We start from the raw sequence: 23,521 nt of genomic DNA on the forward strand, positions 1-23,521 counted from the left end.
TGATGTTAGGAGAAATAAAATGGAGAGAGAGAGAGAGAGAAAGACATGAACATGATGTCCATTATTGAATTATCTATAATAATGGAAACTAGAAATAACCTAAAAGCCCATCAATAGAGAAACAGGTAAAATATGGTGCATTTGAAAAAAGTAATTCACAAAGTGATATGTAGAGCATGACGCTACTTAGGTATATTTTTAAAAAACAGCAGTATATGTTTTCTGTGTAAACATATATGTATGTAAAAATATAAAAAAAAGAGATCTGAAGGCCACCAGCAGATTTAGAATAGTGGTTGCTTCTAGGGAGCAGAGAAGAGGAATTAGGATGAGGGTAGTAATCAAGGGTGCCTTAAGTGTTATTTGTAATGTTCTAATTTCCAAATAGATACTCTATTCAACATTGTATAATTTTTAAAGGATAAACAGAAATATGGACTTGAAGCAAATATTCCAAAGTATCGATAATGGTATTTCTGGGAGGTGGGAATAAGAGTGAGAAAAGAAAACCAAAATCCAAGAAACAAATATCGCTTATGAATATAGATGCAAAAATTCTCAAAAAATCCTGGCAAACCAAACTTAGTAGCACATCAAAAAAAAATCCACCACAACCAAGTGTGCTTCATCCCAAGGATGCAAGGATGGTTCAACATAGATAAATCTATAAATGCGGTTTACCACATAAACAGAAGCAAAAATAAAGATTGTGTGATCATCTCAATAGATGCAGAAAAAGCATTTCACAAAATTCAGCACCCTTTTATGATAAAAACTCTTAACAAAATAGGCACAGATGGAGCTGATATCAAAATTATAAAAGCCATGCACAACAAACGCACAGCCAAGATCAAACTGAAGAGGGAAAAGTTGAAAGCATTCCCAGTCAGAACTGGAACAAGAAAAGGATGCCCACTATCACCACTTCTTTTCAACATAGTGCTGAAAGTCATAGCCAGAGCAATCAGGCAAGAGAAGGAAATTAAGAGTATCCAAATGGGGAGAGAGGAGGTCAAACTATGGCTCTTTGCTGATGATATGATGTTATATCTAGAAAACTCCAAAGATTCTGCCAAGAGACTCCTGAAATTGATAAATAAATTCAGAAAAGTCTCAGGTTCCAAAATCAATGTACACAAATCAGTAGCATTTCTATACACCAACAACAGTCAAGCTGAGAATCAAATCAAGACTGCCAAAATTTAAGGTAATGACAGTAAAAGATTGTTTTGGATTTGTATGTGAAGCTTAAATGGCCCCCTTCTGCCACCTTCTGGCTGACTCCATAGCTTATAGTACTTAAGAGCTAAGTGTCATCTAATTATTCCTGCAATGGTTGGCACCAGATCATTTATTAGGTTGCCTGGGTGATTTCAAATGGGGTCAGTTTAAGCTATATTGTAGTCCTTGTGCCTTAAGCTAATATTTATTTCTTAGTTTTAATATGTGTGTGTTAGAAGTGGATACCACATGGTGTGGAGTGGATTCTCCTAGAGAATGAAGTTAAAACTACTTTTCCACTGTGCTAAAGTTTCTTCACATATTACTTGATATTAAAACTATATCAAGTTTGTTAGCTGTCTATCATAGTCGCAATAAGAAAATTATTTATAGAGTGATCTAGAAATGAAAGTTACTGAAATCACTGCCAAATCCTTATACAGAAACTAATGGATTCAGTAATCACTTAGCAGAGCTCTAAAATAAATGGAGAAACCATATGTACAAAAAAGAACTCAACAAAATCTTAGCAATTTATCTCTCTGGTTTTTGGACACTTTAATGTATTTCCATTTATTCCAAAAAAGATTTTGGGAAAGGCTTAAAACTTTTGAAAATGTAATTTATTTAAAATAAGTTTGATATACTTCTTGGAGGTAGGTAGGAAAAAAAGAAATGAAAATAAAATACTATATAGAATGTTGCAATTTTGTAACTTTTTGCAACACACTTAACCTCTTTGTGCCTCTGGAACATAGGATAATGATACCCAATCTAAAGATAGGTTGTTGTAAGGAATGAATGTGCTATTTACTTCATGTAAAAAAAACTTAGAACAATGCCTGACATATAAGTTAGCATTATTATCATCATCAATCTTACAACATTTAGAATATATTATGTAGTCTAATATATGTTATAAGAAAATTTGGTTCCAAAATATTTGAAATAGTAAGTTTTATATTTTCTTACAGTTTTACATCCAATATTAAATTAAAATAGAGACATTATAAGATAGTGGAAATGCATAACCCTCTAAAGTAGTGTAGAAATATATGTGATACACTGGGGCCTAATAAAGGCCTTCTATTTCTGTGACTTGTCTTTGATTTGAGATACCTAAAACTGTCTCATAAAAGAGCCATGGGGTCTTGAAGAAATTAGTCAATTCAAAAACATTTACTGAATGCTTACTGTATGATCACCATTATGTTAGATTCAGGAGGTAGAAAATGATGTGAGAAGCTCAGAGGAAGAGTTAGAAGTATAAACGTAATTATTACAGTGTGGTCAGTATAATAATATGGGTATTATATTTTAGGAGCTAAAACAGAGGAAATAGCATTGAGCTACACTTTGAGTGGAGAAGATCAGCCTTCTACAATAGTAATTATGGGTAAAAGTGAAATGTGTGATTTTTCTTAATGTGAACATTGTAATTTTTCTATCTGAGCCTATAGCCCGCTACCTTCACCATTCCATTCTGTGGAGTCAGAGCAACTACACTGGCAGACAAATTCCTGAGATCTTAAGTTTGCCCTAATCCACACTGTTAAGGGCTCTTGTGTCAGTGAAAGGAGTAACTATCCCATGCCTTCTCCTTTTGTGTAGTGGTAGTGGGTTGAGGGGAGAAGTTTCATCTTCTTTTCTTCTGTTCAGGTATTTAGAAAGCCTGCCCATGGAGATTTAGATATTGGGCTACCTGGCCATAATCTTGACTAGAGGGTCAGTAGATCAATGGGAAGGTTCTGAAGGTGGTAGAGGGAGACTGTGCCTGCATCAACCACAATGAGGAGTTTCCTATTCCATGTTTCATATATTTTACTACTCTTGGAAATAGAATCCCACTCTCCTCACCCCCATTACCTTATGACACTTAAGTCTTGTATTTTTTATGGTTGCCATAACAAATTCCTACAAATTTAGTGATTTAAAACAATACCCATTTGTTATCTCACAGTTCTGTAGGTCAGGATTCTGGCAGGCTCTTCTCTGGAGTTTCTGGGGAAGAATCTACTTCCAAACTGATTTATATTTGGGGGGAATCCAGTTTCTTGTGATTATAGGACTAAGGTCTCTGTTTCTTTGGTGGCTGTCATCTGGGGGCCACCCTTACCTCCTAGAGGCCTCTCTCTGGTGCTTGTACGTGGGCTCTAATATCTCAGAGGCAGCAGTGATGTGTCCAATCTTTCTCTCACTTGGAATCTTTTTTTTTTTTTATTCTTATTTCAGCACATTGTGGGGGTACAAAAGTTTAGGTTACGTATATTGCCCTTGCCACCCTCCCATCCACCGAGTCAGAGCTTCAAACTTGTTCATCCCCTAGACAGTGCGCATCACGCTCCTTATGTATGTATACACCCATCCCATCCCCCACCCACATCTGCCCGACACCTGATCAGTGCTATTCCTAAAGGCCCTCTTAGGTGATGATCAGTGAAACCAATCTGATGGTGAGTATATGTGGTGCTTATTTTTCCATTCTTGGGGTACTTTGCTTAGTAGAATGGGTTCCAATTCTTTCCAGGAAAATACAAGAGGTGCTATATCACCATTGTTTCTTATAGCTGAGTAGTACTCCATGGTATACATATACCACATTTTATTAATCCACTCATGTATTGATGGGCACTTGGGTTGTTTCCACTTCTTTGCAATTGTGAATTGCCACACTTGGAATCTTAATGACATCTCACCATAGCTCTCTTCTGCTTCCAGCTGGAGAAAGTTCTCTGCATTTAAGAATGAATGTAATTATAATGGGCCCACCTAAGTAATCTAGGGAACTCTATTTTAAAGTCACTAATTAGTAGACTTAATTACATCTGTGGAGTCCCTGTAGCTATGTGTTAAGACTTATTTACAGCTTCCAGGGAGTAGATGGAACTAATGGGGGCAGCATTGTGTTTATCAGAAATCGGTTAGCTGCCAAGCCTGGTTTTGAACCAAAGTGGGAAACTGCAGTTTCCCACTATGCAAACACACAGAGTTAGGAAAGGGCAGTTAGTTTAGTAGTATTATTGTTTAATATATGAGTGGCTGAAATGGAACTAAATGGAAGGCTGCTTAAGGTTTATGAAAGTCCTTATGCCTGGGGTATGGGTTTGGACTTTGTAGGCCATGGGAAGACACTTGAGTTTGTCTTTTTGTAATTACACAGTTAGGGTTGTGTTTTAGAAATATGACTGTATTTTAGTAATACGACAAACAGGATGAAAGTTGGAACCAAGACATAGGGAGTTTGGAAAGAAGAGGAAGTACAGGGAGACTGTGACCTTTGGTATGCATGCTTAAGACTCATAGTCACAACTGAGAGGAGGATATATTTACTATTTAAGGTAAATTTATCTGTTGCCTGGACTGTTGCAGTAATCTTTAATTGACATTTGAGAAGTTATTTTCCATGTTTCTATTCTTATCCTCCACCTACAGAGAAAATTTCGCAATCCATTCTCCTCCCAGTAGTTACATTATTTCTGCCTCATTTCTATCTCAGGGTCTTTAATTCACTGTTTCTCTCTGCTTGGTATACTCATCTTCCATCATTCCTTGAGTTTTTCTTTATACTTCAGGTCTTGACAACTCTAAGTCATGTTTCTCAGACAGTTTTAGACCACCCTATACAAAATAGACCTCTACCCACAAATTACCTTCTGTATATCTTCTTTTACTTCTTTCTTCACATTTCTCAATCCACGAAGGAGAACGAATTGGGAGAATAGAGTGTTTCAGGGAAGGCCTCAAAGGAATGATTGGTTCATAAAGAATCGTAATCAGGCCCCATTTAACTAATACAGGCTTCTCCATTACTTGCCAACATATATTCTGTTCTTCACAGGGTTTTTTCTTTGTTCTGCTGGCATCATAATTATTCTTTCCTCTAAGCCTTCATTCACATAGTTTCATCTTCTTGAGTTGCTCTTGTCATTTTTTCTGATCCTATCTAAATCCTGTCTATACCCCAAGACACTTCTTATATTTCACATATGCCATTCCATTTTCCTCAATACCTAGTACACCCTGAACTCCCCTTTCTACTCTTCATGGTCTTTTGGGATTTTAAAGTCCCGTAAGCAGAAAATACTAGGGATGCTAGGCTTCTAAAATTTCCAAACTTTGTATTTACATTTGCTGTGGAGTCTTTCATGTAGATGGAGTGGCTGGAGTTCCTTGGTATGTGAAAAGTATTTCATGGACATTAGAATTATTTTGTTAACAAATTGGTATCTTGAGCCATAATAAGTTAACTATGTAGAAAAATTTGCCTCTATTCTAGTTACATATTTGATGATATGTCATGTAAATCTTGAGTTGTTACATAAACATTACTGGATTTTCCTTTTCTTATAAAAATTCCTCTTACATAATTTTTTTATATTCTCTACAATTTAATCATTGGACATTATAGATACTCAGTACATATTTGCAGGTGGTTGGATATGCTCTCTTTCTTCAATTGTTGATTAGGTACAAAAATAAATATCAAGGTCCATTGGAATGCATTAAATTTTTTTTGAAATTTACATAACACAAGGCTCTAAATGGGCTCATTACACCAATATCAAAAACATTTTTTGAAAAATTAAGAGCCAATTCATTTTTGGAAATATCTGCCACTGTTCCAAGAAATAAAATATTCATGAGTAGAATTTTACTCTTTCAAGGCATGACTAATAAGTCCTATTTGAATGGCTGTAAAGCAATGGAATAAATTTCTCTCTGTTACTTGACATACATTATAGAAATTGTACATTTGTAGATGAAATGAAGATAAATAAGGGAGGAAAACCAAACAGTAACATAAGTTGCTACATTGGACAATTAAAAAACAATAAGCTATCAAATAAAATCTGAAAATAGCTGTATCAGTGATTTAAACATATCATTAGTAAGCATGCTCATTTTCCCCTGCCCCTTAAAAACACCTGCAAGACATTGAGCAAGGCATTCTAAAGCTCTTATTTGTTGGATGGAAGAACAAAAACAAAACAAAAATGCTGTTCTAATCAACACTGCAGGAGGTATACTCCAGTATATCAGTATTAAAAATATATCTTTCGAGAAAAGATGAAGTTAATTTGCCTGCTGGTATCACTAATAGTTGCATTTAATTAGGTAAACAGCCTAAGTTCAGAACAAGTAAAGTTTGATTATTTCTGGTGTATTACTAAGCTATTTTACTGTGACTATGATACAAATGAGAATTTTATAGTTTTTTTCTTTTTATTATATTTGATAGCTATTGACAGCAAATTTAGTTCTTATTTTCTGTTAGATTCTGACATTTGAGAAGTTATTTTAAAAACACATTGAGTTGTCTGTGTTGACTATTTTCCTATCTGAATATTTAGTTGTTTGTTTTAAAAGTACTACCAGTGAATATATTTTATATTTTGAAGAAAATATAATATTTTCTATTCTTATATTATAAAATTTTATTAAGGATAAATATATGTGTCATGGGAATTTTTTTATTTAAAGAAAACCTATTTGCCAAGTTTTAATTATGTAAAAAGAAAAACCTTTTTGTCCAGGATTGCTCAAAATCTAATCTATTCTATAATGTAGATACCTTAGCTGCAAAAAAGGACAATTAAAAAAAAAGATATTTTAGCATACAAGCTATATTAGACAGTATGGAACACAGAGAACTGACACTTTTCATGCTTTAAGGACAATATTGCTTTGATGTCACTGGAATTTTTCATTCAATTCTATAGCATTCTGTCCAAATTGCATATAATCGGTGGTTGTGCCACATCCACAAAATATTACAAAAGAATAGTTTTTAAAAATCTTGTTTGAACAATTTAGTTGTTTGCATGCTTCCAGTGGTTAGACTAAAAAAAAAAATATTGAAATATACTTTGATTTTCTTTAATGTAATTGATAGCTATATATTAATAGTTATTAATCAGATGTGTTCATGTAATACTAGTTGGCATTTTTGTAATATTTACAGGTTATGAAGCAATTTCAGTTATATTTTCTTATTTGAGCCACACACAAAACCAGTGATATAGCAGGGAAGTTATTAATGATCTTGTTCTGTGGAAGAGAAAACCAAACATTATAGAAGTAACAGATAAAACAGTGGCAAAAATGTATCTATTAGCAAAACAGGTACTGGGTTCTTTAAAATATTTAGTGTGCAAGGAATCAGTTAAGTCATAGAAATAAGTGCCTTGAATACCAGCCTCCACAGTTCTTCCCATCTACAATATTCTCTTCAAATCATCTATTCAGAACTAGCTTAAGAGAAGCAATATCTATCAGCAGTTCTGTTTAATATTATCAATATACCTGTCATTATTCAGTCATTAAGTGGATGATCAGCCAAGATAATACAACCTTCAAACAACTTTTTTCACCTTACATCTTTTGATCCTGGGTATTTATCAAGCAACTATCTGCTATTACATTTTTTAACATAAGTTTGTGCTGCCTCAATACATTGTATCTCCTCAATAGGCCCTGAATCAAATGTATACCTTGATGAAATCACAAGTTAGAATAAATAATAATATACAGTAGCTCCAAAAAATATGTATAAATGGGAAATTTAAAATAAGTTCATTTAAAAAATAGAAAATTATTTGAAATTTTTTTCACTATAGGCATAAAAAAAGAAAAGAGGTAACAGAGTTCTAGCCTGTAGCTATCACAGGAACTATGCTTCCACAAAATTATGGATGTTTCTACTGTCCAGTTCTGTCCAGTAAACTTCCTGTAATAACGGAAGTATTTGATATTTGCACTGTCTAGAAAGTACCCATGAGGAGCACTTGGAATATGGGTAGTGTGACTGGAGAACTAAATTTTCAATTTAAATAACCACATGTCACTAGTGACTACCATATTGGACAGTGTACTCCAGACTCAGGCATCTGAATAAAAGCAATTTAAATTCTTGAAAGAAATAGTAGAAAATACTTATGTTTTGCTGTAGAACATATGTTTTGAACATTTGGATCTTCTTACGTTAGATTTTGCTAAAATTCAATAAACTTCCATTTCTCTTTTGATGTGGAATAGTAAGATACTGTTTTTGTGTCTTGTATTATCTTATCCCTTAATATTTACCAAGATTATAAAGTTTTTTAGTTTACTATACTTTGATATTTATTACTATTTATTATTTTAGGAATTATGGAGGGTCCAAGGATGAAAAATATAGAGTGTGATTGTGAAAATTTATTTATATATTTAAAAGTATATCAGTTTGCCAAGTGTGAAACTGACAACTCCTCATTAATAATGGCACCATCATTGTTATTAGTAGTCATTAAATTTTATATAAAAATCACATTTTTATGTAACTTTTTGTTACACAAAGTACTGTGAAAAAAGTACTAAAACTTTATTGTGGAATTATTGAGAAATGTATGTTAATTTCACACTGAGATCAAGGTGGAGCATGTTGAAAGTCAGGCTTCATCTTTTAAAACTTTTATTTCTAGATCTATTTTTAAATTATTAAAATCGAAAGTGATTGGATTGGCTTCTCGTTCCAATTAAGATGGAACTGTCTCTCCCACTGATTGCACCTAAAATCTTGAACAGAATACAGAAAGTAGCTATGGAAGGATTTTGAAAAGTAAAGATAGCAGGCAGATTGGGAAGGAAAATCAAAACTAGAAAAGAGACAGATAAAAGTAGTGAATTTCCTGCTTTTAAAAATTTCCTCCCACATCTCCCAGCTTCGACTCAAGGCAACTTGAATCCCAAAACTGTGCAGTGGATTCAGGCAGAAAATACTCCAAGAAAAATCCTCATTTTCTGATGACAGAACCTGTAAGGAAATCCCCTTCAGGAAAGAAAAAAATAAAAGAAAACTCATTTGTTTGTTTTTCTTCTGGTCCTGCTTGGAGGCAAGACACACACCTGACACTGCACTCCTGTGGCAGTGGTGACAGCAACAGGAACCACACAGATACCTTAAACTATGAGAGAGAATGGAAATGACACAGAAAAGAGTCAGTGAATTAGAATAGAAGATCAGAAGAAATTTTCTATTGTAAACAACAGGGAAACCATGTTTTTTAAAAAGGGAATAGAGATTTAGGAATCTGTGGGACAATATAAAAATGTCTAACATACCAGTCATTGAAATCACAGAGGGAGAGGAAAGCAATTGATGCAGAAATAAAAAATTGAAGATGTAATGGCTGAGATCCTGAAGTTCAGTGAACCCTAAGATGATAACGTCATAATCAAATTACTAGAAACCAAAGATAATTCATCACCTGCAGTCCTGCTTTAAAAGAAGTGCTAATGAAAGTTATTGAGGCAGAAGAAAAATGATACCAGAGGTAAATCTGGAACTTCATTAAGAAAAGAAAGCAACAGAAATGATAAATATCTGGGTAAATATAATAGACTATTTTTCTCTTCTTAGGTTCATTAAAATATATATGATGGTAGAAATAAAAAGTTGTAACATTGGTGGAGTTTTCAGCATATATAGATCTATAACAACCAAAATAAAAAGGGAGAAGAGTTGAAAGGGAAACAAATATTGGTAAGGCTTATAAATTACCCTCAAAGTGGTCACTTTTAATTCTAAATACACTGTGAAAAGTGAAGTCTATTGAAATCTCCAGAACAACTCTTCTCTGAGGAGGACTACTGACGCAAGCCCAAAGTCAATGGAGGAGACAAAAACGAGTGTACCAGAGGAACATGAAGCTTCTGACACCTATAGCAAACATTAAACACAGCTCACCTCCTTGGCAGATTAACAAATCTACACAGTAAATTTACCTTTGTTCCTTTTACCCAGTGTAACATGGTGAACTTAAAACAAAAAAATTAAAGGCATACTTAAAGGCAAGAAAAAATACCCTGAAGAGACAAAGCAAGCATCAGAACCAGACATGTATTACAGATGTTGGAATTATCAGATAGGGAATATAAAATAACTATGATGGATATTTTAAAAACTCTAATGGAAAAAGCAGATAGCACGCAAAAGCACATGGGTAATGTAAACAGAAACTAAGAAAGAATCAAATGGAAATGCTAGATATAAAAAACACTGTAATAGAAATGAAGAATGCCTTTGATGGGCCCAGTAAGAGAATGGACACAGTTGAGGAAAGAATCAGTGAGGCTGAAGATAGGTCAATAGGAATTTCCTAAACTGAAATAGAAAAAAGAATGAAAACAAACAAACAAACAACATCCAAGAATTGTGGGCTAATTTTAAAAAATGTAGCATATTCATAATTGAAATACCAGAAGGAAAAGGAAGAAAAAAGGAGCAGAAGAAATATTTGAAGTAATGGTCAAGAATGTTACAAAATTCACGGCAGATTTCAAAACACAGGTCCAGGAACCTCAGAAAATCCCAAGCCAAATAAATACCAAAATAACGAAACCACGCATATCATATTCAAATTGCAGAAAACTAAGAGGAAATCTTGAGAGAAGCCAGAGTGGGGAGGGGGAGAAAAGACTTCACCTATAGAGAAACAGAGTAAGAATTATAGTAGACTTCTCATCACCATGCAAGCAAGAAGAGAGTGGAGTAAAATATTTAAAGAGTTGAAAGAACAAAAAAACACTGACCTAGAATTATTAATACATATCCAGTGAAATTATCCTTGAAGAGTTAAGGACAAATACTTTAACAGACAAATAAAAACTAAGGTTATTTATTGATTGCCAGCAGACTTGTGCTATGAGAAATGATAAAAGAGGTTCTTCAAGGAAAGGAAAATGGTGCAAGTTAGAAACTCAGATCTACATAAAGAAAGGAAAATAATCAGAAAAGGTAAAATATGATATTTTAAAAAAATGCTTCACTGATCTAAAAGATAACTGTCTAAAGTCATAATAGTAACAATGTACTAGGTGATAATGGGATATGGACAAGTGAAATGAATGACAACAATGTCACAGGGATGAGAGAAAAGATTTGGGAATACTGTGTTATAAAGTACCTGTGCTACAAGGCAAGCAATATAGTGCTATTTGAAAGTGGACTTAGGTTAATTTAAAATGTTCACTGAAAACTGTAGGGCAAGCGCTAACAAAAATTTCTAAAAAGAGGTATGATTGATAAGAGGAGATTAAGTGAAATCATATAAAATGTTTGATTAAAACCAGAGGTGGCAGAAAAATAGGGGAAAAGGAAAGAATAAATGCAATGAGGAAAAACATTTACAATGTGGTGAATATTAATCTAACTATGTCAATAGTCACTTTAAATGTGAAAGGTATAAACACAACAATTAAAAGACAGAAATTGTCAGAGTGGATAAAACACAAAACTTAAAAAAAAAAAAAAAGCAAGACCCAGTTATGTACTGTCTCTATGAAACCCATTTTAAATATAAAGAATAGGCAGAAAAGAGATGGAGGAAAATGTATCGTACTATCACTAACCAAAAAGAAGCTGGATTAGCTCTATTAATTTCAGAAAAAGCAGACTTTAGAGCAAAAAAAAATGATCAATAATAAAAAAAGGGTATTACATAATTATTTGACAATCAATTCTCCAAGAAGATTTACCAATCCCAAATATATGCGCTTAACAACACAGTGTCAAAATACATGAAGCAAAAGCTGATAGATCTGAAAGGAGAAACAGACAAATCTAATGTTATAAGGGAAGCCTTTAACACTCCTCTTTTAATAATTGATGTATGATATTATGCATTTGTCCAAACTGATAGCACAACACAAAGAGCAAGCCTTAATGCATGAAAATTCTAAAAAAATCATTTAGAACATTGGTGGATCCCAGGATGGAATGCAGAATGTGACAAAATAATCTAACTGTACTATAAATATATGAAACAACCTACTCAAGCAAATGGGGATAAAAGGTATTGACTTAAGTTACTTTGGAAATAAGTGGAGTCCGTAAAACTAGAGGAAAAAGAAACTATACATAAGTAGTGTACTTGAGTTGATAAAGTTATTTCCTGCAGGCATAAATTTGTTAACCTACAAGCTTAACAATTCTGATGTTGCTATATGTGCACACTGAAATTGGGTAAGTAGGTAGATGGATGGTTGATGGTGGGAGCCAGATTTCTCACTGTTGGAGTGGGAATTTACAGATAAGCAAGGGGAAGCAGTTAGAAGGAATCATGCAGTAATGCACTACAGCTGTAGACACCAGGATGAACTCATGGTTAGCTCATAGACATAGATGGTTACAATAGAAATACTTATGGACAAAGGAATATGCAAATGTTAGTATGCTTGCATTCTCAGCTAAGAGGTCCTAGAAACAGCAACCTCAGTAGCAACGAGGTACCCAGTTCTCAGATCTTGATTTCTAATACCATTCTCCAGTAAAAGGAACTAGGGCTCCTTGGAGAAATGGCTGATTCAAGGACTGGGGCAGGAAATACACAAGGTGAGCATAGGGCATCTTATAGTGCTTAAGGGTAAGGAAGTGTTCAAACACAGGCATGCACACACAATGATGGGGGTATATCAAAGGGACATGGGAGGCAATTAAAAGTGTTTCCAATGGTCAATGTTGGAATAATTTGAGCAGTAAAATAAATAATGTAGTATAGTGGATTATAAATGTCACAGACTTTAAAGAGGTAATAAGGGAATATTAGAAACAATTTTATTCACATAAATTTGACAACTTAGTGAAAAATAGACCATTTCTTGAAAGACACAAACTACCAATACTCATTCAAGATAAAATAGATAACTCAACAGTCCTATATCTATTGAACAAATTATATTATAATAGTATTTGTAATCTTCCAAAAAAGAAAACTGTCCCAGATAGTTTTACTAGTAAATTCTACTGAATGTTTGAGGAAGAAATATACCAATTCTCACAATCTCTTCTAAAAAATAGAAAACAGAATACTTCTAAACTTATTTTATGAGGTCAACCTTAACCTGCTACCAAAATCATGCAAAGATAGTACATAAAAATAAAACCACAAAGCAATATCTCTTGTGAACATAAACACAAAATTCCTCAATAAAATACTAGTAAATTGAATCCAGCAGTATATTTAATAATAAATAAATAAAATATACCAAAGCCAAGAGGTGTTTATTCTGGGAATTCATGGGTGGTTCAATATTTGAAAATTAACCAATGTAACCCAGCATATTAGCAGAATAAAGAAGTAAAACCACATGATCATATCAATAGAAGCTGAAAAGCATTCGACAAAATTCAAAATTCCTCCAAGATAAAAACTCTCAGCTACCCAGGAATAAAAAGGAAACTTTCTTATCTCAATAAGGGGCATCTGCGGGGAAAAAAAAAAGTCTGCAACTGATATTATAGTTAATGACAAAAACTGAATGCTTTCTTCCTAAGACTTGGAATAAGAATGTTTTTACTCTCACCCCTCTTGGATAACATTGTACTGGAAGTCTTAACCAATGCAAATTTGCAAGACAAATAAATAAAAGGCATACAGATTAGAAACACAAAAATAAAACAAAACTGTTTGTGTTCAAAGATGACATGATCGCCTACATAGAAAATCCCAAGATATCTACAAAAATGGAAAAAAAGCTTCTAAAACTTAAGTTTAGCAAGGTTGCAGTATACAACATTAATATATAAGTTGTATTTCCATATAGTAGCACTGAACAATTGTAAAATGTTCTTTAAAGTACCATTTACAATAGCTGCAATTTTAAAAATATTTAGGTATAAATCAAATGAAATATGTGTGACATATGTATGCTGGAAACTATAAAACACTGATGAAAAAAATCAAAGACCCAAGGAAATGGAGAGACATACCATGATTATGGATTGAAAGACTCAATATAGTTAAGATGTTATTTCTCTCAATAAACAATCAAAATAAAAGCTTAGCAAGATTATTTGTGAAGACATAGACAAATTGATTTTAAACTTTATATGGAAAGGTAAAGGAACTATAATAGCCAAAACAGCTTAAAAAAGAAAAAAATGGAGAATTTACACTATCAGATTTAAGACTTACTAGAAAGCTACAGTAACCAAGATAGTGTAGCATTAGTGAAAGAATTGACACATAGATAGGTCAATGGAAGAGAATAGAAAGTTCAGAAATACGCCCACACAACCTATCATCAATTGTTATTATTATTATTTTTAGAGACCGGTTCTCACCCTGTCACTCAGGCTGCAGTGCAGTGGCGTGATCAAAGCTCATGGCAGCCTTGAACCCCTGGGCTCAAGCGATCCTCCCACAGCCTCTCAGGTAGCTGGGATTACAGGTGTGAGCCACTGCAACCGACCAGTCAAATGGATATTTGACAAAGTTGCAAAAGCAATCCTATTGTGTGAATGGATATATAAATCGTGGTAAAAATTCATGCAATGGAATACTATTCATCAACAAAAATGAGTGAACTACTAAAACATAAATAAATCTCAATTGCTATACTATGCTAAATGAAAGATGCCAGTCTTAAAAGGTTACATAATGTATGAATCCATTTATACAACATTCTGGAAAAGGCAAAACTATTACTCTAAAACGTTTATTTGAATAGCAGGGGTCATAGTCATGTCACTTGTCCTCCACATGGAGCAAATACATTGTTTACATATTAAATATGCTTTCATGTTTTTCTTTTCTTTCACCTTCAAACTCTAAAATGCATAGTTCTACTGGGCCCAAACAGAATTATAAACAAATGTGGACAGTGAAATTGGATGAGTATTGTTGACCATCCAAATGAAAACATTCTCATAGCAAATTCTCAGACTCTGGATAATCTATCCAAGAACCAATCTTACCTACCACTATTCTTTTACCTCCACTTCCCTACCCTTGTTGGAAAAATACTGCATTTGAAAAAGTGTTTACTCCTTGTAATAGTCAGTCTTCTGTAATACAAGGAGCCCTAATCTAGCAGTAGGATCTAGATGACTTTGGGCAAGTCACTTAATAGTCATAAGTTTATGTTTGCATCTTAAAATAGGGATAATAATACCTGTGCTGCTTATTTTATTTTTATTAATAAGAATCTCATGAGCCTTACAATAATTTCACAATATTTTTACAGTGCAAATCACTTTTTATGTTATAAAGGACTTGGCAAATGTGTCATTACTATTATTAAATATAAGAAATAGACAGGACATAGTGGCTTGCACCTGTAATAATCCTTGCGCTTTGGGAGGCCAAGGCAGGAGGATCACTTGAGGCCAGGAGTTTGAGACCAGCCTGGGCAACATATTGAGACCCCCATCTCTACAAAAAATAAAAAATAAAAAAAAGTTAGCCAGGCATAGTGGCACACATCTGCAGTCCTAGTTACTCAGAAGGCTGAGGCAGAAGGATCACTTTGGCTGAAAGCAATCAGGCGTTTGAGGTTGCAGTGAGCTGTGATCAAGTCATTGCAATCTGGCCTAGGTGACAGAAGGAGACCCTGTCTCAAAAAAATATATATGTACAGATATATAAGAAACAAACCAGTATTTTGTGGTATCTTATGGCAATTAAAGCAGATTCACTCTGAAAATTGCTATAATTTCTAAAATTAATTGCAGAACGAATAAAGACTTTATAACCTCATGAAGTTGATTACTCTCTAGTTTTAAAATCTTACATTATTTTACTGCAAGATATGCCATTATGGCAAATTTTGGGTACATGGATAGATATTTAGGGCAAATTAAAATGCTGAAAATAACATCAAAAAGAGTAACGAGCAATTTACTTCTTAACATTAATTTGAATTATAAGGAATTCATAATTTTAGTTAAAATTGTAGTTCTTTCCTTCTAGCAGTAGATGCCAGTAGAGTTCTTCTTCTTTTTTTTTTTTTTTTTTTTCCCTTCGTAAAAATCAAATTGCCTAAGCACTTCCATAGCAACAGCTTCCTGGTCACGTTACCTTATATAGAAACATTGCTCTGAGGGCTAAATATTCTACTTTCTATAAGGACTTTAAAACAAATGGAAACAATTTTATTGAAAAAAATGAACAGATTTCAAATGTAGTATTTTTGAGATACTCATTTAGTGAAGCTTACTTTTTTTTGCTGTTGTAATTTTGTTTTAAATCTTATGCATTGTTTTAAGTAAATCAATCTTAGTATTCTAGTTAGGAATATGGAATTTCTGTACTTAAGCAATGTTGAATATAAGTAAGTCTTGTTAGATGTTTTAAAAATGAATAGTCAGGCTGAAATGTTAGTATTAGTTTGTGTATTTGGCAAGAAAATACCATGAGTAAAATTTGGGGGAGGTTAATATGTTAGAGAGATAAATGATTAAAGGAGCGTGATTGGAAGCAGAGAAAATAAGAATTTATTTTAGAAATCCACATTTTCACTGAGTGAAAATGGAACCAAAGAATGAATAAAATTTAGTAACTGAATATAGAGAAAAAGGAATTCAATGATAACACTTCTATTACGATTGTCTATATATGAGCAACTTAGTGCTTTTTGGATTATTTATAAAGATTTACAAATAAAATTCAAACATTTTCAAGTATGTGATTATTCTACTTAAAGATCTTTAAGTTGTTAAAAATGAAAAAATACTTTCTTCATTTAATATGTATTTATTGAGTATGTAATACATGCATTGCATTTATGAATTTAAGGAACTCAAAATTTAGGGACACATAAATTCATAATCAGCAAATTTTAACATAATATTATAAAGTCAGTGAAAACAGAGGAGGTAACAGTTTATTTTTCTAGAAAGTATGTGGGAGACTTCACAGAAGAGGTGCCATTTGTACTGAGCCTTGAAGATGAATTGAATTTAACTTAGGAGAGCAAGTCAAAGGAATTTCACGCACTTTTTCCATACAGAATCAGTCTGTGCTCTACAAATGTTTATTAAAGACTATAGACACTTAAAGTCTGTTTTGTGTACGGCACTGTCAAATGTTAATAAACAAATGATGTATTATTATACACATAATATTTATACATAAAACTACACATTTAAAAAGTTTCTTCTAATAGATACTGTTGTCTGTTTAGATTGATATTAATTTTGCTACACAAAAAGTATAGACAAATGAGCTGTTACATGGCAAAATTCATTAGTCAATATTTCATTAGTGGCCGTGTGTGTGTGTGTGTGTGTGTGTGTGTGTTGTCCTAATTTGATTACATGATTGTTCCTATTCTATTTGTCATTATTGTTTCTATGTATTCTATTTCTCAAATAGTTGGCAGGAAATCTGGACTAAGATTTTTTTAGATAATTTTTTTTAAGATTGCTTTTCCTTTCCTTTTTTTTTTTTCTTTTCTTTCTTTCCCTTCCCCTCCCTTTTATTCCCTTCTTTTCCCTTTCTTTCCTTCCTTCTTTCTCTTATTTAGCACTTCCAAAGAGAACCACACAAATTTCTCTGCCTTTATTTAATGTCAAAAGGCAAGTACTTAAAATTCTTGTTAAGGGCCACAAGTTAATTTTTTTCCTGCAAATTGATAATGACAAATTTTATTTACTTTTAATCAAGAGATGTTTCTAAGTGAGACCACTAAATCAGGGGTTTAGTTTACGCAGTAGTCCTTAGTGTTAAGGTTTTAAATTTAACATGTCTTAGCCACCTAGAAGGAATTTTTTTTCTCTCACTTGAAATTTCTTGCTATGGCTGATTTTACATCATTTTAAATGTTGTATTTTGTTGCTTTTTTCAAATTTTAGTATGTTTTAAAATATAATGCTCATAGCAAGACACATGCAGCAGATTTAAAGGTTGATAAGCAATACTGACATACCAAGTTTCTGGAGTGTCTGTATAGACCTAAATTAGTAAGTTAACAATATTAAGTTTTTTAAGGTGCTAGTTCAGATTTTTTTAAGTTATAACATATGTGTTATAAATTTGTTTTGTAAGAGTTTCTACCACTTTTTGATGAAAAATTAACTGCTCATAAGGATTCATAAAATCTATATATTGGCTGATTTCCTGGAAAAATACAATATTTCTTTTTAACATATTTGGAGGGTGGTTTGGCCTTCAGTTGTTTGCACAAGGTTGTAATACATGTTTAACTAGTTTTGTTTTTTAAAAAAATTTTCAGCCTACTATATATACAAAGCTTTATATTTAATGCTCTGAACTTCTATATTAATATTAACACACTAAAATAGGCAGATATGGCAAGTTTCTAAAATACCCATCTCTAGTTGAGATGAAAAGAGTTTTGCTAAGAAAAGCTCAGTAATGTGCTGTTTTATATTAACAGGAAACAGAGCAGCAGTAGTGGTTTGAATACCCTGCAAACAGGAAGTTTGACACATGCATAGCTCTTAGCTTCTGTGTAAGAAGTTGTTGAGCTCCTTCTGGAAATATTTGCAGTTGCTTTAAGTAAAGTGTAAATGCACATGAATGGCAGCTTACAGAGAACTACCTTATAACCAGCATACAGGTACAACTACTGCTCTTCAGAAATTGGAAGGTTTTGCTAGCCGATTATTTCATAGACATTCGAAAGGTACTGCACATGATCAGAAAACTGCTCTGGAAAATGACAGCCTTCATTTCTCTGAACATACTGCTGCTATATGGGACAGATCAAGTAAGTTTTTTTTTTTTTGTTTTTTGTTTTCACAAAAACAGATACACTATAACTAGCAGCTACAATAGTAATGGGCATTTTAGAATCAAACATGAATCCTGTTTTGTTTATATTTTTATGATCTGAACAGGACATTTTGCAAGATGAAGTTGAAAGAATTCCACAAAAACTTGATTATGAGTTGAGCTGAATCATGTAGCTTTTATCAATGTGTTGTTTTATATTTGACTAAGTTCAATATCATGAGAAAATTTTCTAAAAAATTCTGACATCATTTCTAGTATATGTTACTGTTTTTGTTATTGTTCTTATATATAAAAAAATACCTGAATTTTAGAAACAGTGATCTGTTTACTTTTTAAAATTTCTTATATTTATAAGCTTTAAACTTTGAAAAGGGCAAGAACAGTCTTGAACTTATAATTAAATATCTATGATGTTTGCCACCTTTTATTTTTAAATGTATGTGTGAAAGTTATACAAGCAGAAATTTCTAAAATAAAAACATTATTATTCTATGTAAAGGGATACATTTATAACATTTTGAATATCAGAAGCTTTCATAATTATATTTTATGTCATATATACATATGACTAAAAATGGGGGAAAGAATTGTTATTGCATGTATCACATTGTTTCCAGGCATGTTAAAATGTCTGGACTTACTGCTTTGCTAAAATGGTGCTATTGGAACCATTTTTGGTGGCATGCACTTTACAAGATAAGTTTCATATGTAATATACGCAATATAAGCAGTATTAGTACCTCCATTCCACACCTCACCTTGGACTCTCCTCAAAGTATTTTTGTCACTCTGATTAAAGGAACAATAGAATTACCCTTGGAACTCTTGCCCCTTTTGGTGTTGTTTGTTTGATTATCAAATAGCCCTAGGGTTTGCCTCTTTCTGTTTATATATTGCATAGCAGTTAAGGAAGAATACTCAGCTAAACCAAAAAGAAAAAATGGTTTACAAAATTTGCTTCTTAGTTTATACAGCACTTTCATAGTTCTGTAGAAGCTTATTGAAATTAATTTTTTTTACTGAATCAGAGCTTTTTTTTTTTTTTTTTACCATATTCAACCTATTTTAGGGAGAAATTGAGGAAGAATATATATTGTGCAAAATTTTTTTAATTCAAAAGGTTTTGACTATCTATAGTTAATCTTTCTGTATAAGCAAGTTGATGGATGCGGAATATAACATATATAAGTGTGTGTGTATATATTTATATGTTTAAGTTAATGAACTGCTGAATATTGAAAAAATGATACATTATTAAAATTTACCATGTAAGGAAAGCTTGTTATTCATTCTCTTTGTCCTATTTAGTTAAATTGCATTGTCCTAAGCTCTTTTGGAAATCATTTTTATGCACTTCAAAGATCTTTTAAAGTTAAATGAGGAATGAGGACAAAATTGCATTAATTTCTGTTTTACTAATACCTGTTCCTCATATAGTGAGTGTTTAGTAAATGTATCTCAAATCAATGAATGTCATAGGTTTTTAATAATTAAAAGTTATATTTAAACTAGACCCTCACCATTTTTTAAATTTATGGAACCTAGGATGCTTTCTGAAACACATTTTAAAATCTAGCAATGGAAAATAGTATCATGAGCCATGATTTCTTTTGGAAAAACAGATGTAAAATATTGACATTTTTCTTGATTATGAAGTCGAAAAAATAAAACAAATAGGGTCATTGTACACAAATAATATTAGGAACAAACCTTGTAGCCTTACAAATAAGGCATGATGTAAGAAATACGTAAAGAATAATTGAATGCTCATTAATTATTCCTCTGCTTTTCTCATTGCAAAAATATCATAATAGACACAATACTTTTATATGTAAGGATGAGTATGGTAAGCACTGAGCTCTAGTTTCCTATTATGGAATGTGTTAATGTAGAAGAGAAAACACTGATAGAGCAAAAACAGAGGAATCCTATTGTTTCAAAATTCCAATTTTATTTTTGTGGTGAAAACACAAATTTTTATTCATTTGCAGAGTGAGTTAGGGAAGGAGTTTTTACTATGCCAAAGTTTTCATACAAACCACATTCTTCAAAGCTACTTAAAGCAGTTACTTGCATGACTTGTTTGACAAGAAAAAGGAATGTAATATCTCCTGATGATAAACACTCTGAATATGTTTGTTCCCCAAGTGTTATTTTAAGAAATCAACTAAGCACAGAAACTACATGTAATTTTTTAAAAATTAGGTTCATGAACTATTGAGTAAAGAGTGTTTACCAATTGAGGCAGATATGAAATGTAACAAACTTCAATCCAAGTTTTTTACTTCTCCAGTGACATTATGTATAGGAAGAAATACAGAACAAAGGCCACATAGTGGTTTCCAGGTGCTTCATCTTTTACTACTAAATTAAGTAACAGGAATTCCTGTTTGATAACATAAATATGTAACAGCTAATTCCATGCTCATATAAGTACATGAAGTTCAAAGAAAAGCATGGAGACATTCTGCTTTTTGTTCTGACTTAGAATGAATGAGAATATTGACATTCATTAAGTTCTCTTTCTAGAAAATTTATTATGGTTAGCTTTTAAATCTTCCTTTGATCATAAATGGTATGTTGAGTTATATAATATTGATTGAAGTTTTGTGTGTTTTAAATGTTTGACTTTATACATTTAATAAATGTCTAACTGCAACACTGTAAGGAGCGAATAGGTCAGTACCATCAAACACTTTACCTGTCTTCTTTTCCCATGAATTGACAGGCTATTTTTCATGTAGGTACAAATCATATTAATGAATCTTAGATTTAAATACTGTATTGGACAAATGAGCAATTATGATTATTGATTTCCTCAGCAGAATTAGATAACTAAAGTGGTTGTAGTGGACCACTTTATCTAGTCAGTTTTACCTTTCCAAAGTCTATACAGTCTTTCAGACAATGTATTTCCTATTTGTCAGTCTGAATGAATCTGTACCATTTAATTTCTAAATTAGAATACTTTCCACACTATCTTTTTACACTAATTTTTTCATGTGCAACTATTCTATAAGCATCTTGATAGTAGTCAATTTCTACTCATTTGGCAAACCTTTTTTGAGTATTTAGTATATCATAGTAAGTAAACAAGTTTCTAGGAAAATAATATCTAGTTCTTACTCTCAAAAACAAGAGTAGGAAGAGCAAACATGGCATAACATTCAGGCATAATGAAATGGTTGCTTAAAAATGTGTAAGTAGCTTGCTGTGCTAGCTAAGTGTAATTAAAAAAATATTGCTAAAGAGAAGATAGGGGCCTTCAAGAATATGGAAGAATGAATGGAATTTCAAGACCCAGAGAAGGAGGAAAGGGTTATCTTATTCTAAGAAAACATATGCAAATATGTGAAAATATGAACATTTAGAATTTACTTAAAAGATTTAGATATTGTCTAGAAAGGTAGTTTGTGGATCTAATATTTAAAAGTTTTCTATCAGATATTCAGAATTTTGGACATGCATTCTAATAGACAGTAGGAGCCAATGCATTTTTTTAGATTAGAAGAAAATATTATGCAACCTTTGTTAAGCGAGCCTAAAGAAATTTAACTAGTATAATTTAGGATAAGTTATTTAATAATTTGCTTTTTGTTCTACATAGAAATGTAAACAGCTACTATACATTTTGTGGTTTTGCTGGCACTTAATTAGAATTAACACTTTTGACACCACAGTGAACATGGCAACAGATAGTCAGATAATGGATTGCACTTCATAACAGTGCTTGTTCAAGATGTTAATTCTGTCTGCAATTCTCTTTCTATATTTCTACGAATGGTAAATTTGCTCATACTTTAAGGCTTCTCTCAGATATCATCTCTGTATCAAAATCACAAGTGTCCTATTTCTCTATCCTTCATCATTATTAGAATTTATAAACTTGTTTATGTTCTCATTATCATCTTTCACTTAACTTTCATTAAGGCTTATTTTATAAGAACATGTCAATATATTTCATTATTGCCGGCATAATTCTCAATAAATGTTGAATTGTTTTTTAGATTAATACTAAATATCACTATAGTCTTACACTAACAAGGTTCTAATTTTTTCTATTCTTTGCAATTTATTTTAAAGGCCTATGATCATTGACCAAAAGCAGTAAAATGCTGGCCTGACTCTAGTAAATACCATATTCCAGAGACACTGAATTTTTCACTGAACCTGTGTATTTTTATCATGATTTTTTTTTTTTTTTTTTTTTTTGAGACAGAGTCTCTCTCTGTTGCCCGGGCTAGAGTGAGTGCCGTGGTGTTAGCCTAGCTCACAGTAACCTCAAACTCCTGGGCTTAAGCGATCCTACTGCTTCAGCCTCCTGAGTAGCTGGGACTACAGGCATGCGCCATGATGCCCAGCTAATTTTTTCTCTATATATTTTTAGTTGGCCAGATAATTTCTTTCTATTTTTAGTAGAGATGGGGTCTCACTCTTGCTCAGGCTAGTCTCGAACTCCTGACCTCAAGCGATCCACCTGCCTCGGCCTCCCAGAGTGCTAGGATTACAGGCGTGAGCCACCGCGCCCGGCCTATCATGATTTTTTTAATAAAAATTTGAATAATCAGTAGACTTCATAGAAAAACTAAAGATAAGAGATATTAAATGATTTGAAATCATAAAATATTTCCATTGTCTATTTCGCAACATCAAGTACTATATCAAGTGTACTAACATAATGAGAAGCTTTTACTTGCTTGTGCTTTGCAAAAATAGCCATACAACAGGATTAGAAGAGAGCCTTGCTACCCAAAGTGAGGTGTGAGTATGGCATCATTAGCATC

General features: G+C 32.5%; 1 protein-coding gene across 4 annotated transcripts in view; it reads left to right on the forward strand.

Moving 5' to 3' along the window:
* The window catches only part of PRKACB (protein kinase cAMP-activated catalytic subunit beta), a 125,522-nt gene that overhangs the window by 34,990 nt on the left and 67,011 nt on the right, over positions 1–23,521 (forward strand). For 2 of the 4 annotated variants that reach the window (XM_069478121.1, XM_069478131.1), the window contains exon 1: positions 18,430–18,711. The exons of the other annotated variants lie outside the window; for them this stretch is intronic. In XM_069478121.1, the coding sequence (XP_069334222.1) occupies positions 18,522–18,711 (190 nt within the window). In that variant the 5' untranslated portion in view covers positions 18,430–18,521. Of the gene's footprint in view, positions 1–18,429; positions 18,712–23,521 lie in introns of those variants that run through there. 4 annotated transcript variants of the gene reach the window in all.

The sequence above is a fragment of the Eulemur rufifrons genome, chromosome 8 (assembly GCF_041146395.1).
Source record: "Eulemur rufifrons isolate Redbay chromosome 8, OSU_ERuf_1, whole genome shotgun sequence".
In the NCBI taxonomy this organism is placed as follows: domain Eukaryota; kingdom Metazoa; phylum Chordata; class Mammalia; order Primates; family Lemuridae; genus Eulemur; species Eulemur rufifrons.